Source organism: Elephas maximus, chromosome 14 (genome assembly GCF_024166365.1).
Source record: "Elephas maximus indicus isolate mEleMax1 chromosome 14, mEleMax1 primary haplotype, whole genome shotgun sequence".
In the NCBI taxonomy this organism is placed as follows: Eukaryota; Metazoa; Chordata; class Mammalia; order Proboscidea; family Elephantidae; genus Elephas; species Elephas maximus.
In genome coordinates this window covers 30373002-30393768 of record NC_064832.1, presented here as the reverse complement: position 1 = coordinate 30393768, position 20767 = coordinate 30373002, and the positions used below count along the sequence as shown (strand labels likewise).

At 40.8% G+C, this 20767-nt stretch overlaps 1 protein-coding gene across 4 annotated transcripts in view; it reads right to left on the bottom strand.

Moving 5' to 3' along the window:
- The window catches only part of RCBTB2 (RCC1 and BTB domain containing protein 2), a 54092-nt gene extending 38794 nt beyond the window's left edge, over positions 1-15298 (bottom strand). Inside the window, exons 1-6 of one of the 4 annotated variants that reach the window (XM_049853050.1) lie at positions 10668-15071; positions 5897-5993; positions 3298-3395; positions 2900-2964; positions 820-975; positions 441-591 (exon numbers count right to left, since the gene is read on the bottom strand). In XM_049853050.1, coding sequence (XP_049709007.1) covers positions 441-591; positions 820-975; positions 2900-2941 — 349 coding nt within the window. In that variant the 5' untranslated portion in view covers positions 2942-2964; positions 3298-3395; positions 5897-5993; positions 10668-15071. The other 3 variants (XM_049853052.1, XM_049853051.1, XM_049853049.1) reach the window with 3 other exon arrangements.
- Positions 15299-20767: the final 5469 nt, after the last annotated feature.

Below are 20767 nucleotides of genomic sequence, written 5' to 3'. Positions count from 1 at the left end.
GCATGAGAATGTTTAATTCCACAGACTACTAATACCAACTTCAGCATTAAGAACCATAGAAGGTTAAGAGCTAGAAGGGCTCCTGGAACCTAGCTTTAGTCAGGAATCTAAAGTATAAAAAAGAGACTTGCCAAAGTCCAGAGTGAATTCAGAGTTCTAATTTATAGTAATTACACTTATAACGTATAAACAGAGGGGTGTTCACTGCTTATGGCTTGTCATTCACACACTGAAAGTGCCATTAATTGCTAGATTCCATCTGCTACATTATCCTACTATGACATTCAGGTATATTCATATCTCACTTTGAAATTGAGCTCAAAGAGCAGAGCCAGGAGCTCTCACTCAGTCAAATGGCAGGGTCTCAGTTTAAGGGGAAGTCCTGGTCTTCTCAACAAACAAGGCAGGAGCTAAAATCCTCCACTGTGTTCCTAGGTTACCTGTTGTGGCAAGGACAATATGCGGGCCGCTCCCGTAGCTGAGGCAGGCTATTTTTTTGCCACTTAAAGAATCCAGTCTCCGAGGTTCAATGGTGCTCTGGACATCCCCTAACCCAAGACAGCCACAGCAGTTTGTGCCAAGTACAAAAATCTGTGAGAAAAGCCACTGATGGTTAACACCATTCTATTTCTGACAGATCTATAAATTACATTAAAATGGGCACAGTGCTCCTATAACAAAACAACTTCAGTACAAAATAAGTAAGACATCTATGTCCCACGCTCTTTTTACCTTAATTCCTGACTTTTCCCAAGTTCTTCAATTTAGCAAATCCATTACTAAAAATGTGCGTGGTTGAAGTGTTCCCTTCAAAATTACCTCATTGTTTACTGTGGTGTATAAAACTTCATTGCCGGCACTGCCAAAGACACAAGCCTGGCGAATTAACTGCAGTTCTTCCTCAGAACAAAGGGAAAAAATTGGCCACTTTCCCACATCTACCATCTTCAAAGATGACACAGTAGCCTGCACTGGCTGAAAAGGAAAAAAAAAAAAGAGAAGCAGTCAAGTAAATTTTCTTTGCCCCCTTACTTCTGTACAAGAGGGATAATTAACACTGTTTTAAGGAGGAACAAGCTGCATCTATTTCTGAGAGGCCTCTCACAATGGCAGCAACTGCCTCAGTACTGTTTCCAGCAAAGGAATCGCTTCAGTTCTGCCCTCACAGAAACCAGCACCAGAGGCCCTCGGTGGAATCAGATGTCACATAGTAATTTTCCTCAAGGACATGGGCGTCATCCAGGCCAGAACTGTGGGGAGCTAAATGTCTACAAGTACCTTAAATGTTGGGTATGTCTTAAGTGTAGTTCTGAAAACCAGAGTGGTGGTAAAAGCAGGGGAAAAGAGAGAAGGCTGCTATTTCATCTGCTGCCTAGTCTTCATTTCAGGCAGTACATTAAAGAGGGAAATAAAAGGTCACAACAAAAGCAAGTCTTTGGAAAAGAACAACGCTAAAGGTGACATCAGGGAAATGGTCTAAAAGTTTCAGTTCCCAGGCAAGTTTCTTCACCTGACCTTCAGTGTGAGCTGTTGGTGGGTCTCCCTCACCTCCACTCAGTGTTGGGGATTGGATCATGAGAATGAGCAGTCCCACAAGAGTGTTATGGATTGACCTGTGTCCCCCTAAGTTATCTGTGTCCCTATACCTGTGGATGTGATCAAATCTAATGGAATAGAATCACCTTCCGTAATGCAGGGCTTGAACCAGTTGTAAACGGTTCAGTCACAGCCCACGGAAGCAAGTCAAGGCTTTGAACCGGTTCACAGCGGTTCAGAAACGACCCACAGGAACAACGGCAGTATATGCATTGCATAGCAACCAAATCTCTTGCACTTCAGCCCAAGAAGGACACCAGTGGCTGTGACTCACTCAGAGATGGCGGCCAACAGCACTGCTTTGAATGTGTGTCACTCTCCACAGTCTATATATTACTTTTGTAAACTACTTCTGGACTTTCCTACCAAACCAAAACCAAACCCTCTGCCGTCGAGTCGATTCCGACTCATAGCAACCCTGTAGGACAGAGCAGAACTGCCCCATAGAGTTTCCAGGGAGAGCCCGGTGGATTCAAACCACCAACCTCTTGGTTAGCAGCCATAGCTCTTAACCGCTACACCACCAGGGTTTCCGACTTTCCTACGAGAGCTGAGAAATGTGAGCTAGCACACATCACAGCAGTTTAATTTCAGAAGCTTTGTCATCTCTGTACACCAATGCTGGCTTTGTATAACCGCTGGCATCTTTTATTGCAATCTGCCCTTATTTTATTAAAAATGAGTGGAAAACAGAAAATGAAAATCAACAGTGATAGTTAATATTAAGCTGTTAACAGTGATGAGCAGATTTTTGTAAATTTAATAAAATTAAGATGAAAATGATTATACATGCTGTAGGCTGTGAAACTGTTAACATCATTTGGACACTGACTGTATTTAAGCTGGCTGGCTGTAATCTCCAGATGTGATGGAAAAGAAACAAATAATATCTATGATGAATTAGGAACACGTCATAAGAATAGGTATTTAAGAATTTTTTTTTTTTTTTTAAATATCTGAGAATGGAGTCTCCCTCTTAATCCAGTACTCCCTTGTAAACATTGTTCAATTCAGGCCCTTTGGCAGGAAAGCATTATCCGTGAAGAAGCTGGTCCTCAACAAGCTCAAAAGCCATCTTCTTTAGGAACCGTTTCAGACCCCTCAGACAATATCGATAGGTCCCTGCAGGGCCCTTTAACATTCTTCATACTCAAAATAATTATCTGTTGGCATCTTAGTCACTGTTCTGTGGGCCCCTCAAAGACAGATATTATCTCATTTATCTTCCTGTCAAGTGACTACTAGATGTTTGATGAAGTATGTCTCATGCAACAGAAAATACATGCTCATAATTTTTTCTAACCTTGCCACTTTCTCCACAGGAAAGAGGAAGTTCTTCTTCCATATGGACTCAGTCCTGTGCAAACCCTGAGGAAAAGGATGTGGTAAAGTCAGGATGCCATACATCAGATTAAACTAGGCACATTAAAATCACTTCACTTTTTGTTAACAGAGAAAATAAACTAAGCTCAAAAATGGAGAAGGGAAAATAAGGGACACAGGCTTTAGGTATGGGAGTTAACAGCCACAAAAGCCAAAGGTATTTTAACTGATCTGGAACTACGGTACAGGAACCCTCCTGCTGAGGTCTGGGAAAGTAACCTCAGGATAATTGTAGGTTCTGAAATCTAAAAGGAAATGAACAGAAAATGTTGATTTCAGAGGTGACTTCCTTTGGGTAGGGAAAAATACATTTTAGACCTTGGCCAACTTTTCCCTGGGATTGAAAAGTTCCAAATCACTGTGAAGAGCAGATTGTTCAATTCTCAGCTCCACTCAAGAGTATATGATTTGCTGAGCTGGAAAAAGGAAAAAAAAAAAAAAAAAAAGGAGGAATGAATGAAAAAAATGAATGAATATGGCTTTGTTACGGGTTATAACAAAAAATTTGAAAAAGCAGCCATCAAGTATGTAGCAACAGCACTGAACTTTCTTGTCTTAATAACTATCTTCAAAATAACTACTTTGCATCATGTAGAAGTAACGGCAGAAGCAGCCCTATCAGAAGATAATGAGTATGTCTGGACTGTGGTTTAAATGTTACACAGTTACATATCTCCACACTAAAATCAAATACATAAATAAAATATTCTCTCTCCCCAAAAAAGAAATGTAATGAAACTGAGGTTAGTTATGTTAATTTTGCTGGTTTATTAGGTTGGTTCCTACTTACTTAAACACAGTCCATATTTCAAACACTAACATCAGGAACATTTTGACATTACTTATAACAGAGTCTTAAAACAGACAGATTAAAACAATAATCAAAAATAAGGTCAAGTTCTAACAGTGCTCCTTATCAATCAGCATTTTGTATTTATCAGTGTTTTGCACGCCCTTGAGGATACTGATCATTTTGTTTTCTCAGCTGTAAAAAGGTTTCTCAGAATAGAAGCATCATATATATCAAAATCGTTATAGCCCTTAAACTGCAGCAATCTAATAGCAAATTGCGATTCCTATTGTTTGGAAACAGACCCAAGAGACATGTTTGTTTTTAAAAGGAATGCTTAGAATTTCGTCACTTACCACTTTATAAAACTTGATCTGGTTGCCAATATGGAAAGATGTCTTGCCATATTTAATAAATACATAACCACATATTATCTACTGTTTTAGTAGATTTGTTAAAATCCTAATTATTCTCTAAAACCCAGCATGACTCCTACCGAGCTCCACGTTGACACCGTTCCTGATTACCCAAGTGGCCGGGGACCCTCCTCCTCTGTACTTCCATGGCACTTGTTCTTTTGCCTTTACTTATAGCACTTTTCATAGTCTCCCTCTGTGGCAGTTACTCCTACATGGTCTGTCCTCTCCATGATTTGTTCATCACTGCAACAACCACAGCACATGGCTCGTTGCAGACACAGTGTATTTGCTGAAGGTACCCTTAGAATACGGCTTTTGGTAAACTGGAAACTGCCTACACTGAGGATTTTTTCTCTTGCCTTTTCATGTCCACCCAAAGTTTAATGGAATAGAAAATAAGAAGAAAGGGGAAGAGTTGCTGCTGTGGTTATTTTTAGGTGTCATCCAGTTGGGAAAAAAGGAAACAAAGAACAGAAGGAGAAGGGACCCGAGCAGAGATGTGACTCCCCTCAATAGATTCAAGCCACTTTTGTTCCTAGTACGAGGCTCATCTTGCTAATACATTGACATCATGGAATAACAGTTCCCTGGGTTTTTAAATGGGGTAATAAATATAGCTCTTGTAATGCCTTTAATCAATTTCAAGTATAATAAACTCTTTAAAAATCAGAATGGTGGGAAAATAGGCAATCTTGTTTATCCGAATAATCAAATTAAGATATAATTGCATGTATGTCATATGGAAATTACCATACTCAAAGAAAGAGCATTCAGTAAGATTCAATTAACACTAAGTGTAAGATTAACATAATTTCATTTTTGTTGATCAGAAAGTCCTTGAAGATTTAAAAACGATTCAAGATTAATTACCGTTTTACAACACTATGAAAAAATTCTGTTGAATTCTCTAGCACTGTGGAAAATTAGAATTGACTATTTTTTTTTTTTCACATTATTCCAATGCAATACATACCAGACCAAACCACTGCCGTCGAGTTGATTCCGACTCAACCCTATAGGACACAGAACTGCCCCATAGGGATTCCAACGAGTGGCTGGTGGCCTCGAACCGCCAGTCTCTTGGTTAGCAGCTGGTCTCTTAACCACTATGCCACCAAGGCTTCAGAGGAAACTAAACCTTTCCCAATTTGCACTATTTGAGGATATAAAACCAAAACCAAACCCAGTGCCATCAAGTCGATTCCGACTCATAGCAACTCTATATAGCTTGTGGAATACATGTGCGGAGAAAAGTTATCTTACCCTATTCTCCATGTCGTTCTACCAGGCTATTATTAGTAGTATATCAACATGTACTTTAAAAAATACACACATTGTACAGAAAGAATACCACATTCTTGATATAATAAACATATTTTAAATAACAAGAGCAACAACAATAACAGCTGCAATAAAATTTACCCTGTGCAAAGCACCAAGCACTTTACATCATCTCCTTTAATCTTTATAACGTCCATATGAAACAGGAACACCACTGCCTCCATTTTACGCACATGTTTCAACCACCTGACCAATGGTCACCAGCCAGTCTGGATCAGAGCCAGTATCTGAATCCAGGACCAATACCAAAGCCCTTGCTCTTGAAGGATTCACTATATTGTTGGGATATTCCAATTTTTCTCAATGTACATTCCAAATAGCTTTATTTTGTAACGATAGGGAACATTCCCTCCAAAAGTGTTTATACCTGATTATTTTAAATTTCTAGTGCCCAGTATTCAGTCATCTTTAATCCCATTCTGTCTCCATTCTTTTAAAGTTGTTCGAGAGCAAGGTTAATGTGGCTGAAAATATAAATACATAAATAACTTCCATTAGAGAAAAACAGAGAAGGAAAGGAATAACACCATCTTGCAACTTTAACAAGCCATTATTTATCTGCAAAAATTACAATTTAAAAAATTGTATCACCTGTATTTTTTATTTTAAAAAAAGTCAGCACAGGCCCATAAAACAAAATGAGACTAAATGGGCACACCAGCCCAGGTGCAAGGATGAGAAGGCAGGAAGGGGCAGGAAATCTAGTAAGGGGAACCCAAGGTCAAGAAGTGGAGATTGTTGACGTGTCATAGGGTTGGCAACCAATGTCACAAAACAATATGTGTATTAATTGTTTAATGAGAAACTAGGTTGCTCTGTAAAACTTCATCTAAAGTACAATTTAAAAAAAGACCAAAAAAGTCAGCAGTAGAAGTGATCAATTATTTTAAAAATTGTAAAATTTTAACTTTTTGACATTATACTCTACAAGTTTCAGGTGAGGGCTTGAACAATTTGGACACTGAAACATATGAGAGAACACACACAAAACAAAATTCAAAGCTACAGTATTTCAAGACAGAAAATGAAAGGGAAGTCTCCTGGAATGCGAAAAAAAGCAAAACTTTTAGAAGAATATATTAAAAATATCTTTATGACTTCAGGGGAGGTAGAGGTGCTTTTTTTATTTGTTTTGTTTAGCTTTTCTTTAATAAGACACAAAAACATAAACCACAATGAAAGGATTGGTAAATTTTACTATACTAAAGCCTAAAACATTGGGATAAAAAATACACAATCAACAACGGGAAAAACAAGCCACAGAATGGGAGAAGATATTAGCAACATACATAACTGATAGTTAGCAAATGATGACTACCCAGAATATATATAAAGAATGCCTACAAACCAATAAGGAAAAGATAAACAACCCAATTAAGAAGTGAGCAAAGGACAGAGGAAACTCACAGAAAAAAATACCAAAAGATGTTCAAATTCACTAAAGAACTTATTATGGGAACACAAATTACTACCACAATAAAACAGACCACATGCATCAGATGTGCAAAAATTAAAGGGGACAATATTCAGCACTGATGAGGCTGGCTGTAGATCAAAGGGAACACTCATATATTACTAGAAGAAATGGAAAGCTGGTACAACCACTGTAGAGAGCAAGTCAACAGTATTTAGAGCAGATGCTACGGATTTAATTGTATTCCCCCAAAGAAGATTAAGTTGAACTCCTAACACCTGGACCTGTGAATGTGATCTTGTTTGAAATGGGGTATTTCTTTTGGTATCTTAGGGGTCACAGGGACATAGAGAGGGTCCTAAACCTAATCACTTCTGAGTGGTTTTGTAGTAATAGGGAAAACAGACAAGGAGAGACACACAAAAGGAGGAAAGAGACCTTTTGTGAGGAACCATCTACAAGCCAAGGAATGCCCAGGGCTACTGACAAGGAAGAATTCTCCCCTAGAGTCAATGCTCTAATTTAGATTTCTAGCCTCCAGAACTGTGAGACGGTAAATTTCTGTTCTTCAAGTCCACTCGCTGGTGGTGTTTGTTATTATGGCAGTCCTAGGACACCAGGTCTGAGAACAGTGGTTGTAATCTTTTTGATGCATATAAATAACCAAGATAGGAGTTTCACAGAATACTTACTACATGAGATGCTGGTGATACCTTTTTTTCTATTTTATTCTACTCTACCGTACCCTATCCTAATCTATCCTATTCTATTTCATTTTAAAGAAAAATGCTGGTCTCAGCCCACTGAATTGATTTCAAGATCGCTAGTACGTAATCCTGGAGTGTGGAAAACGCTGCCCGTGCTGAACCCCAGAGCATGTGCACAAGAGGACTGGTACAAGAACGTTCATTTGGAAATTGCTAGCAACAGCAAAAATAAAACAGCCTAAGCTCCGTCAAGAGGAGAACTGATAAACTGCAGCATATGCACACTATACAGCAATTAAATAAATTATCTAGAATCAACACAGATAAATCTCCAAAACAACGTGATAAAAAAATCACTAAGTCACAGAATGCTATGCACGGCATACTATTTGATAAACTCTTAGGGCACGCAGAAAACACTATTTTAATGAATTCAATGGCACTGGTTTTTGGTGGGTAGACACCGATATATGCACGGCTAGCCTCTGATAGGAATTTTTCTCAGTAAAATTCTGATGGAGGTAACGCCAATAATAAAATGTCCCATGTAATTCTATCAATGAATTGGTATGTATGGCTTTTCCACAATAGAATTTTTAAGATTTTAAGCTTAAATTAATAATATGGGAGGATACCCGTTAAAACCTGAACCCGTTCCCGTTGAGTCGATTCCAACTCATAGCAACCCTATAGGACAGAGTAGAACTACCCCAAAGAGTTTCCAAGGAGCATCTGGTGGAATCAAACTGCCAACCTTTTAGTTAGCAGCCGTAGCTTTTAACCACTACTCCACCAGGGTTTCCATATGGGAGGATGGGGTTGACTAAAATTAAGGAAAACAAAACCAAAGACTCAAAACACAGCCATTTTAATTTTGCCTCTACCACTGGCACACAAATTGAATAAAGGTTTGATAACAACAACCCATAAGTGAACCACAACTTCTTTTCTCATCTGTAAAATAAAATTTTATCAATACCATAGAAAGACAATGACTAAATAACATAGGCAAGGTATGCTATTTTAAATGTCATGGAAGCAAAAACTGAAATAAGGGAAAAATTGATATCAGTATATTAGAATAGCAAAATGTGACTTCTACTCTGGTTTAAATTTGTTTACAAAATTCACCCTTCCGTGCACAGGAAAACCAGTTGCTATCAAGTCTATTCCAACTCATGGCAACTCCATGTGTGTCAGAGTAGAACTGTGCTCCACAGGGTTTTTAATGACTGCTTTTTTGGAAGCAGATCACCAGGTCTTTCTTCCAAGGTACTTCCGGGTAGACTGAAACCTCCAACGTTTTGGTTAGCAGCTGAGCACATTAACTGTTTATCACCCAAGAACTCCTCTTTGCACTGGAGGGTTGTCAAAATTCCTTCTGGGCCTAGGTGAGAAGCTAGCATTTGTACTGGAAAGATCTTCATACACGCAGTGTCATGACATAAGATTGCCCATATGTTCCTAACTACATGTTACTTTACTAGTTTTTCCCTTATATTTTGTTTGGGGATATATGATTTGGCTCATGTATACAGCTAATTACCCATATCGAAAAGTGCCTTGTGCTTGGCAAAATACTTTCTTTTATTTCCTCATTTGGTTTAAACATAATAACAATAAAAACTAAACAATTATGGAATTTTACTGTATAGATATTTGCCCTACAATAAAGTAGAAAATGGGGTATAAGTACTTCTCAAGCAGAAGCTCCTGCCATGGTTCTCTGCTTTTAGAGGCTGCAAAGTGGACACACAACGGCTAGGGATTCATGTTTTCACAAGAATAATTTTTCAAAACCAATATATATCAACTAAAGTAATCTTTTGTGTGTATTTCCTATTTTAGCCGTTTTCCTAAGCTTGCATAATTCAGTAATTTCCAAGTGACCTCTGTTTGGGACAGATAACTCCTTATTTTTACATATTGTATTTTGAGAGTTTTCTCTATTTTTAATAACTACACAATTGAAGATTAGTGGACAAGAAGGCAGTCTTTGATGATTGAACATGATAAATCCAATTCTCATCCTCAATGGAATAGGTCAAATAGTTCGTTTCCTTGTACAGGGCATATATATAGGACAGTTTCTACAAATTATAATTGGTAATCAGTGTATCTGCGACACAATGTGTCATATTACTTGGTAATACCTCTGACAAAATAATGAGTTAAACTGATTACAGGACACACATTCATTCACCTGATTCACCCAATTCATCCAACAAACACTGACTTAGCGTCTGCAGGAGGCACGGTGCTGGAAGCAAATACATAAAAACAAAACGAAACACACATACGAGACAATGGGGAGCAACGAATATCCAGCTCTTTCGTGGCTTGTGCCACTGATATTCATGGGCCTTCAGAGCTAACACACTAGACACACTGTATCCATGGAAACTGATAGTTTGCAGCTTATCAGGAGCTTCTAAATGCTGATAACCACGTTCTAGAAGTGATTCCAGACAAAAAAATGGAAAAAATCAGGAATTTCTGCAGAGAAAGACACCGTGTTTTGGATTTTCTTTTCAACTTAATACAAGGTCAACTCTAAAGCTATCCTGGAGAAACATTAACATATAAAAATGTTTTCTTGCAATACAGAACTCAATGCTTTTAACAGATGTCCCCATCTGGGCAACACATTTGATGATGCTCTTATACTCAAAGAAAGAGAAAATTAAAGAAAACCCATGACTTTGAGGAGACGAGCAGACAGTTTATAGCAGCAGTGTGTTTAGAAGCTCCAGATCAAGTAAAGGTCAGTGGGGCAATGTGGTTTCTAACTCTCTGCTGAGTCGTTAGATGTATCTTTAAAAGCTTTTTTTAGTGTTGTGTTTAATATAAAATAATAAACATCATCTGAACTATCATTTGTGAAAAAGGATGATGTTAGCTGTAAGCTAGCTCCACTTACAGAAACCCACACAGCTGCTAACTACAGTGGGACAATTATAAACAGGATGGATGAAACTCTTAACTAAAAGCACAAATTCAAAGGAAATGGTATTTACCATACGTTTATGATAAACAGCGAACTGACTTGCAGAACAGGGAAACAGAGTTGCTCTTTTAACTGTAAAAAGAAAGGTTTCCAAATTTTGCCCAGAGTGATGAAGCAGATCAAAGTAATACTTAGTCTGAAGAGATTACTAAATACACCAATGCCTGTCTTTTCTGCCACATACAGCAAAAGTGTCACTTTCAAAGATGAAAAATAACACAAACTATGCAAATAGTTTTAAGTTGGTATACTAGCTAAAAAGAACTGGTATTTGAGGCTCATCTGTAAAGCTATTTCAGATTTATATCCTTATTAAAAAAAAAAAAAAACCAAACCCAGTGCCGTCGTAGAGTTTCCAAGGAGCGCCTGGTGGATTCAAACTGCCGACCCTTTGGTTAGCAGCCATAGCACTTAACCACTACACCACCAGCGTTTCCTATATCCTTATAGATGTACTGTAATTTTTAAAAAAAATACTAACATGCCTGATAAATAAAATTCTAATTGTTAAAGACCTTTGCTCCACAAGGTGAACATGGTAGGCCCTCTTGGCCTTGGCTCATTTCCATCTGTAATTCGTGTTGTTCAGTATCACATACAGTTCAGCATATTATAGACTATATTATGATGCAGTCACAATTTATCATTTACTCACATACCATCATCCACTGGTACTTGTGAGCTCAGGAGGGAGAGATGTATAGTAGATACTACCTCGGGTTAGATTAGCAAGGCTGAAGACATTACAAGACACACCCTCCAATGTCTGATTAATGCTGAAAAATACTATTACAGCTTACATTTCCTGGAGACTTTCAAGTTATCAGGATAGCCTCACCATGCAAACTAAACACATGTCCCTTCTGGACAGTGAAAGCTGGAAGAATTCTATCAGTCTTCCGTTGATAGATACTATGAGTATCTGTTTCAGGGAAATAAGCCATCTGCCGGTTTGAGGCAGATATCTCCAAGTGACCCTCTATCGCCATTCTTCAGCAGGAGCCCTTGATGTTACTCTGCAACCTTCATAACTTCCTCATGGCCTCAAATCTCCCTTGCCTGGACAATTTTGATTTGTAGTAATTCAACTCCTGTGAAACCCGCAAAGTAGCGGTATCTCAGGGGCATTTTAATTTCATTTTACCTAGTGATAAGATCAAAACCGAGTATGACAATCTCCTAAAGACATAAGCAAATCGCTTGGGTTCCCTCCGTTTATAGTTCCAGATTAATAGTTTTTGATCTATGAAATTAAAGTGTTTGGAATCTACTTAAGTGAGGGACCTGAGGGGAAACACATTGTTCCTTCTAAAATCATTTCTCTCGTCTGCCTCTTCCTCTAAGCCTCCTTTAATTATGGGCTGAAATGTGGTTAGGCCAGTCTGGTTTGTTCAGAAATCTCTAAGAAAGGACTAATTTAATGCCTTAAAGCATGATGTGATTTAAGCTCCTCTTCTACACAGTTTTAAATTACAAAAGGCAACATCACTCTTGAAAAGACCTTCATTAGTCATCCATTGCGGAAGGAGTGCTAGGAAGCAATTGCAAAGCACAGTCAGCTATGGAGAAAATACACAGTTTTTCTCAGCACATCTGTCGTGTCCATCTGGTCAGTCTCTTCCATTTAATACTCCAGTCTCTTCAGTTGATGTGCTGAACTCTAAAATCCTGAAAAATTTAAATTTGGAAAAAAGTTCCATTTATGATAAAAAAAAAAAAAAAAGGTGGCATTTGTTACACGGTCATTCAGTGGGCCCCTACAAAAGACATATTAGAGAATGCCAAAGAACATTTTTTCCCCAGAAGGATATTTAATTCTAAAAAAAAAATTTCTTCATCAGAGCATCACCTTCAGTTCAACCTTCAGAGGCAAGGTAACTGAGCTGTTTAAAAACATATCCCACACCTGCACTCCCAATCCTCCTCCCCTCTTTCACCACTTAATTGTTGTTAGCAGTCTTCCAGTTGGCACAGGGCTCATGTTGACCCCAAAGATGGTTGTGATCCACAGGGTTTTCACTGGCTGATTTTTGGAAGTAGATCGCCAGGATTTTATTCCTAGTCCGTCTTAGTCTGGAAGCTCCACTGAAACCTGTTCAGCGCCACAGCAACACATAAGCCCCCGCTGACGCAGCGGCAGTGCCTATGCATGAGGTGCCTTGGCTGGGCATTGAAGCCGGGTCTCCCACATGGAAGGGGAGAATTCTCCCACTGCCCTCACCAAACCCACTGCCGTCGTGTCAATTCCGACTCATAGCGACCCTAGAAGACAGAGTAGAACTGCTCTACATAGTTTCCAAGGAGCACCTGGCGGATTCCAACTGCCGACCTCTTGGTTAGCAGCCATAGCCCTTAACCACTACACCACCAGGGTTTCCACTGCCCTTACAGCACTGATAATTTTATAGCATAATAAATAACTAAATATGCTGAATTATCATTCTTTGCTAGAATGTAAGGTCCAAAAGGGCAAGGATTTTGGTCTATTTTGTTCAGATACATCCTAAGCACCGAGGACAGGACCGGGCACAAAGTACACTCAATAAATAATATCTGTTGAATGAATGAATCCACGCTGAAAGTTCAGTACAAAATCTCTCAGGAGTGAGTTAGATTCCAATTTTATTTACACTGTTAACAAATATCTACTGAGCTGTGCTTACGGAAGAGACAAATCATACTCAAATCTGTAGTACCAGACAGTGACAGTGCTTTGAAGTATAATAGCGTAGGGTAAAAGGCTGGGAGAACAGCAGCTGTTTTAGAGAGAGTAAGGTCGCTGAGTAGGAACTGACTCCATGGCACCTCTCTAGGAGCCCTGGTGGCACAACTGCTAAGTGCCTGGCTGCTAACCCCGAAGGCTCGCAGTTCGACCCCACCAGCCACTGCATGGGAGAAAGACTTGGCGATCTATTCTCACAAAGATTAAACAACAACAACAAAAAAAACCTCCGCCATGGAGTGGATTCCGACTCATAGCGACCCTACAGGACAGAGTAGAACTGTCCCACAGAGATTCCAAGGAGCGCCTGGTGGATTCGAACTGCCGAACTTGTGGTTAGCTGCCGTAGCACTTAACCACTACACCATCAGAGTTTCCCTCATAAAGATTACAACCTAGAAAATCACATGTGCTTGCTATGAGGCAAAATCCACTCCAAGGCACCCAACTGCCTGGTGCCCTGGGAAATAAAGATACTACACTTCACCTGGAGAACTCAGTTGTCAGTTGGCACACCCTAAGCAGCTCTTGAATTCCAGCCTCCGAAATGTCTGTATCCGCATATGTGATTACAAGGCACGCAGTAATAACATCGTTAAAAACTCTTAATAATAGCCCTAAAAGCCACTTGTCTGATGTAACTAAATGCCACCGCCCCAGTAAGGAGCAAAGCCAGGCAGGAGTTTAGCAGCAGGAAGGTGCACAGCCAGGAGGTTCAAAAGACACTAAAATAGTGGCTGTCCCTTCAGCCAGGGGAAAAAGAGCATCATTCCAACGTACTGTTTGTGAACTCAACCACTTTTATTCAGCTCTGACAAACATTAGGTCGCGAAGGCAACTCTACGACATACATTTCGTGGCAGTCTTGAGCGCGAACTGTCTCAACATTTTATGCAAAGAGTTGGTTCTTAATCGCTGCCAAACCAGGTAGGAAGGACGGCGCGCTTGGAAAGTTTTCAAGGTCTGAAGAGCTCTATTTCTGGGGCTGAGAAGAACACTATCTTTTCCGGCTCAAAATAAAGATTTATGGCGACTTCTCCCCAGCCCCACAAAGCAGTTCCACAACAGTTTCCACTAGCTTAGTTAAACTTCCCGCGATCGCCCTCGGTATCAGGACCAAACTAGAAAAGCGTACTGATTAAGGAGCTAGCGAGCCGGTTTGGGTACCAGGTTCGGGCAGGGTAGAGGTGACAGATATGAAAACATCAGCAGCCGCGCGCAGTAAAGAGCCGGGAAGCAGGAGGGGAGGCGGGTCTCCAATCAACACGTAAATCCTGGAGCCCTAAGACAAAGCCAAACACGACCCCACCAGAGCGCGGCAGCCCCCGGCCGCGAGCTCGCGCATGCGCGCCGACATCGGCCCGCGGCCTGGGCGGAGGTGTAGTGCCAGAACCTCGCGCCCAATCCCCGTTATTGGACTCGCGCACGCGCAGCGCCGCCTTCGGCCGCAGGCGGGCGGGAGTGTAGTCCCCATAAGCCGCAGGCCCAGCCCCCGCTAGCGAGTTTGCGCAACCGCGGCAGCGCCTGGGCCCGCGGCCAAGGCGGGGGTGTAGGCCCCAGGACCGCTCCTCAGCCGTCGCCGCGTCCCGGACCTCAGGCCACGGGACGGGGGAGGTCACCCGCGGCGGGGGGCCCTGAGAGCGGCCTGTTTCACGTTCGGCGCGCCGATGGGCCTCCCACGCCACCCTCGATCACCTTACCTCAGCGCAGGCGGGAGGTGCGTCCGCTCCGCCTCCTGGGTCGCAGTTACTGCTCGGTCAGGGGCCCGGCGCCACAACTCGTTGGCGCCTCCCCTTGAACCGGCCCGGCCTCGGCGGGATGCTCTCGGGTGCCCGGCCGGGGTGGGGAAGGAAGGACAGCGCCGTCGAGGACAGAGGCCGGCGGCGCGCCTAGCCCCTCCTCTCCTCCCCGGCTGCCCACTGCTGCCCCCCTCCTCTGGCCGCGCCTCCCCCACGCAGCTCCAAGGCTGCCGAGCGGACCCCCAGGGCTGGACCCCGCCCCTCCAGCTCGGTCCACTTCCACGCTTTTCCCGGGAATTCCCCTGTGGGGCACCTCCCCCGCCACCTTCTCCAGAGTTCGGGTCCCCAAAGTCTTGGGAATACGGAGGTGGCACTGTGGTTTAAGAGCTTGTGGCGTGCTATGGCTGATAACCAAAAGGTTGGCAGTTCAAAACCACCAGCCGCTCCTTGGAAGCCCTATGGAGCAGTTCTGCTCTATCTTATAGGATCGCTGTGAGTCAGAATCGACCGCAAGCAATGGGTTTTGACCTGGCAATCTTTTCCCCCGTCTCTCTCCCCCAGCCTGTCCCTGCTTTTTCTAGTGGTGGCCCATGCATCTGGGAGCTCAGGTCGCTTCACAACGTTTCCTTTGCTTTCATCTCACTGAATGGGGCTGGAATCCTGTACCCCTCTGTATTACAGAGAAAGTATGAATGCTGGCATAATGAGCATCTTGTGCAGGGACGGCCTGAGTTACCATGGGGCTAAGATATTCTGGAACAGCCACGAAACCAAACACATTGCCGTCAAGTCAATTTTGACTCATAGTGACCCTGTAGGACAGAGTAGAACCGCCCCATAGGGTTTCCAAGGAGCGCCTGGTGGACTCGAACTTGGTTAGCAGCTGTAGAACTTAACCACTCACTACTCCACAACAGTTTCCATATGAAGTAAATTGGTTGTTTTTATACTATATTTTTAAATGAGATGGATTCAGCTTTTAAATGATTTGCCAAAAGGAGCACAACCAGATAGAATAACTGAGATTCCAACGCAGAGCGACAAGGTCAGTCTTTTGTTTGGTCTGGCATTTGTCATTTCGTTGAAAAAAAGTCACTCCAGAATGTTTAGCTGCCTTCATCTTTAGCTGCTACAGTTGGTAGACATGTCTGTTATCAGAGCATAGCTCACTGAGCTGCAGAAAGAGGCATTTATCTAATTTTACAGGATATTACATGCATGTTATTACCTAAGACAAACTTTGTGCCTGAAATAATCAGATACCCTTGGGCCTTTGGATATAAACTCTGACGTACCCATAACTGAAAGGACAGCTTGGAGTATTGATTAAAAAGGGATAGTCAGCAGTATTTATCTGAGAGAGAGGGTGTCGCAGGCTAAGAAAAGCAGTCAGATGAGGTGAGTTTGTCACTGTATATACCTTCCTTGTACTACAATTACTTGCGATATTTCTATCTTGAGGGCGCAGTTTAATTTATCTTCCCACAGAATGCTTAATAAATGTTTGTGAACTCAAATTACAATGATTGCGATTATTTGGTTCCTCAAATATTCTTTCATATACTGAATTCTGAGACCTAAATGTTACATAAATCCATGGTCTTCTCTCATCTTGGATGATTCGCACCAGTTCTGGGCCTAACAGCCTGGGTAAACTGACTTCTCAGTGATAGCTATCTGATTCAAAAAGACTTTAAACCACGTTTTCTTAGACCCTGATCAGCTTTCTCCTTCCTCCTCTCCTTGTGGCAAAGCAGCACAACTCTGATTCTGCATAAGCCAACAACTGATTTATTTTTCTGTCCAGGAAAGGGTTTTCCTCTGATCACGACTGAAGCTAAACTTACTCGTCATCAAACAAGTTTAGAGTTGATTTATTAAGCATGAATTGTTTTTAATTCAAGCAGTCAAAATCCCCTGCCACTTTTCTATTTACCCAAACTGCTTGTGTTTAAGTCATTTTAATGAATTTGAATCACAGTTCAGAGAAGACAATTATAGAAAACCTCTTTCATACAGAATGTAACATAATTTACGTATCAAACTATATAATCCTTTTCCTGCAGGAACGATATTCCTTTACAAATGAGTATTTTTTTTCTAAGATTTAGATACATAAAAACAAAACATACTTTTAAAAGATCCTGAAATTTTCCTAAAAGATAAAAAAAACAGGAAGACATTTCTGCAGCATACACTTTCTCCAGATTCCTACCACTGATGCATATTGCTAATGGAGAACCTAGGGTGTGATTGGAGCAAGAGTAATCAGGGCAGAGGATTCCTCAGGTGTAGTCCCCAGAATAAAGAAGGGGAAACTTCCTGCAGCAAATCTGACTGCTAGAGCAGTTGAAATGTGGGAAGAAACTCTTAGACTAACTATTTTTATTTAAATTAAGGAATCGGACTTTACTAATACTTAACATGTAAATTGACAGTAGTGCATATTAATAAGTATGCTGGATAGTTTTTTAGGAATGAGATCAACAATGTTTGGAGACCGCTTCCCTGGAGAACATCAGTTCTGTAAGCAGGCATAAAATTTCAATACATGCTTTAAATGTATGTAACACTATAATAATTTGGATTTACATGCCATTTAAAGATAGCAATCAAAAAATATATAATGTTTTTAATTTTGCCATTACTATGCAATGTGGTAGATGAATGTTTATTCTTCAGTCACTTTTAGCATGACATTTATTTAGCAAATCTTGGTAATTTAAATAATGTTTCTTTGAATTAACTGTTCCTTTGTACCATCTTTACAAAATCACAGAACTGAGAGAGATTAAACACAACCCCCTCATTTTACAGATGCCCAGAATCATGAAATAACTTGTCTCAAGTCTTTAGATTCATAATCCAATGTTTTTTCAAATACATCATCCTGCCCATAGGAGAAAATGCAGTATTTCATTATCCATGAAATGAATGATAGCAGCGATGCCATTGTACGAGTTGGGAAGGTGTTAGTATTTCTCATAGAGCTCTAAATGGAAGAAAAGTTTTTTAACTTTTTAGTTTGAAATAAATGTAGTTTCACCGGAAGTTCCAAAGGTAGTACAGAGAGGTCCGTTTTGCCCTTTTTCCAATTCCACCATGTTGATGCATCTTATAAACAACAGAAGTTTGTGAGCTAACACGTTTCCTCTCCAAAAAAGCTCAAAAGTGTAGATTTAATAGAACATCGGTGGTTCAGTGGTAGAATTCTCACCTTCCATGAGGGAGACCCAGGTTCGGTTCTCAGCCAATGCACCTCATAAACAGGTACCACCTGTCCCTCGTGGAGCCTTGTGTGTTGGTATGATGCTGAACAGGTTTCAGAGGAGCTTCCAGACGAAGACAGACTAGGAAGAAAAGCCTGACAATCTTCTAAAAATCAGCCAGTGAAAACCCTATGAATCTCAAAGCTCTGATCTGGGAACCAATCATGGGGATGGCACAAGACCAGGCAGTATTTTGTTCCATTGTGCCATGCAGTTGCCATGAGTCAGGACCTACTTGATGGCAGCGAACATCAACAACGATGGGGACCTAGCCATGATAAGACAGTCTTCCCTTTTTAAACCCCTAAAGAAGAAAGAATTCATCCCACTTTTTTCCTTTGAGATAACCAGGCCCCAGACTCCAATCACCAAAAAGAAAAAAAAAAAAAAACTCAATTTTTTTCTTAGGAACTCAGAAAAGCCTAGTTACTCTCCAGTAAAGAGGAAAATGTTTCGTTCCTCCTTGCTGAGTCTCCAGCAGCAAAATATTAAGCATGAAGAAAATTCTCCATAGATCTCCTTGTTACAAATTGAATGAATGAGTAAATAAATGAAAAAAACCTGCACTTAGATGTCCCATGTGCCATTGATTAGGTGAACAACCTTGGGAAACAGCTTACCCTCCTTTATGAAAGTGGCAATTTGTGTTATATTTCTAAGTTTCCTCTTCTAGGTTCAAAATAATATATACTATATACAGCAAATCAAACGATGTATTGCATTGGCAAATCTGCAAAAGACCTCTCTAAAGCGTTAAAAAGCAAAGGTGTCACTTTGAGGACTAAGGTGCCCCTGATCCGAGCCATGTATTTTTGGTCGCCTTATACACATGGGAAAGCTGGACAATGAATAAGGAAGACTGAAGAAAAATTGATGCATTTGAATTACGGTGTTGGTGAAAAATATTGAATATACTGTGGACTGCCAGAAGAATAAACAAGCCTGTCTTGTAAGTACAGCCAGACTGCTCCTTAGAAGTGAGGATACTTTGGATGTGTTATCATGAGGGACCAATCCCTGGAGAAGGACATCATGCTTAGTAAAGTAGAGGGTCAGTGAAAAATAGGAAGACTCTCGACGAGATAGATTGACACAGTGGCTGCAAAAATGGGACTCACACATAACAACGATTGTAAGGATGGCACAGAACTGGGAAGTGTTTTGTTCTGTTGTCCATGGGGTAACAATGAGTCTGAACTGACTCAGTGGCAACTAACAACAACAACAATAAAAATACAGCAAAAGCTCCAAGATAAACCAAATCAGCTGACCAAACTTTGGGAAAGCTGAGAGGTCGGAAGCCGAAGGTTGAAAAGGACTGGTTTGGGGTAAGGAGCCTGGCTGATGGGAGCAGTTCTGTAGAGGAGCAGGAAAAAAAGAGAAAGAAGAGTAAACACTTTCCTTCTCAGTACAGAAATGATAGCCTGTATTTTTTTTTATACCAGACAGGCATTTTTCTTTTATGCTTCTATTTTTTGTGTGTATTAATTCAACATTTCAAAATTCTTTTCAAATTTTATTCCAGATAGTGTCATTAACTATTGTAATTTATATTTCAGCAGGCTATAGCTTGGAAATAGAAGTAGGTCAGCATAAAAATAACAGAAAACTTTCTCTGAGTCAGTGCCTAGCGGCTGCCTTGAAGCAACATTGTTGTTAGCTGCTGGTCATTTTCAGAAGTAGACCACCAGGTCTTTCTCCCTAGTCTGTCCTGGTCTGGAAACTCTGCTGAAACCTGTTCAGCATCATAGCAACACACAAGCCTCCACTGATAGACGGGTGGTGGCATGAGGTGTCATGGATTGAATTATGTCCCCGCAAAATATCTATCACCTTGGCTAGGTCCTGATTTTCAGTATTATATGATTATCTACCATTTTGTCATCTGATGTGATTTCCCAATGAGTTGTAAATCCTATCACTATGATGTTAATGCGATGCATTAGTGGCAGTTATATTGATGAGATCTACAAGATTAGATAGCGTCTTAAGCCAATCTCTTTTGAGATATAAAAGAGAGAAGCCAGCAGAGAGACAGGGGGACCAATATCACCAAGGAAGCAGTGCTGGGAGCAGAGCACTGCCTATGGGCCTGGAGCTCCTGTACGGAGAAGTTCCTACACCAAAGGAAGATTGATGACAAGGACTTTCCTCCAGAGCTGATAGAGACAGAAAGCCTTCTGTAGCTGGGGCCCTGAATTTGGACTTCTAGCCTACTAGACTCTGACAGGATAAATTTCTGCTGGTTAAAGCCATCCACTTGTGATATTTCTGTTATAGCAGCACTAGATAACTAAGACAGAATCTGGTACCAGGAGTGGGGTGCTGCTGTAACAGATACCTAAAAGGTGAAAGTGGTTTTGAAACTGTAAATGGATAG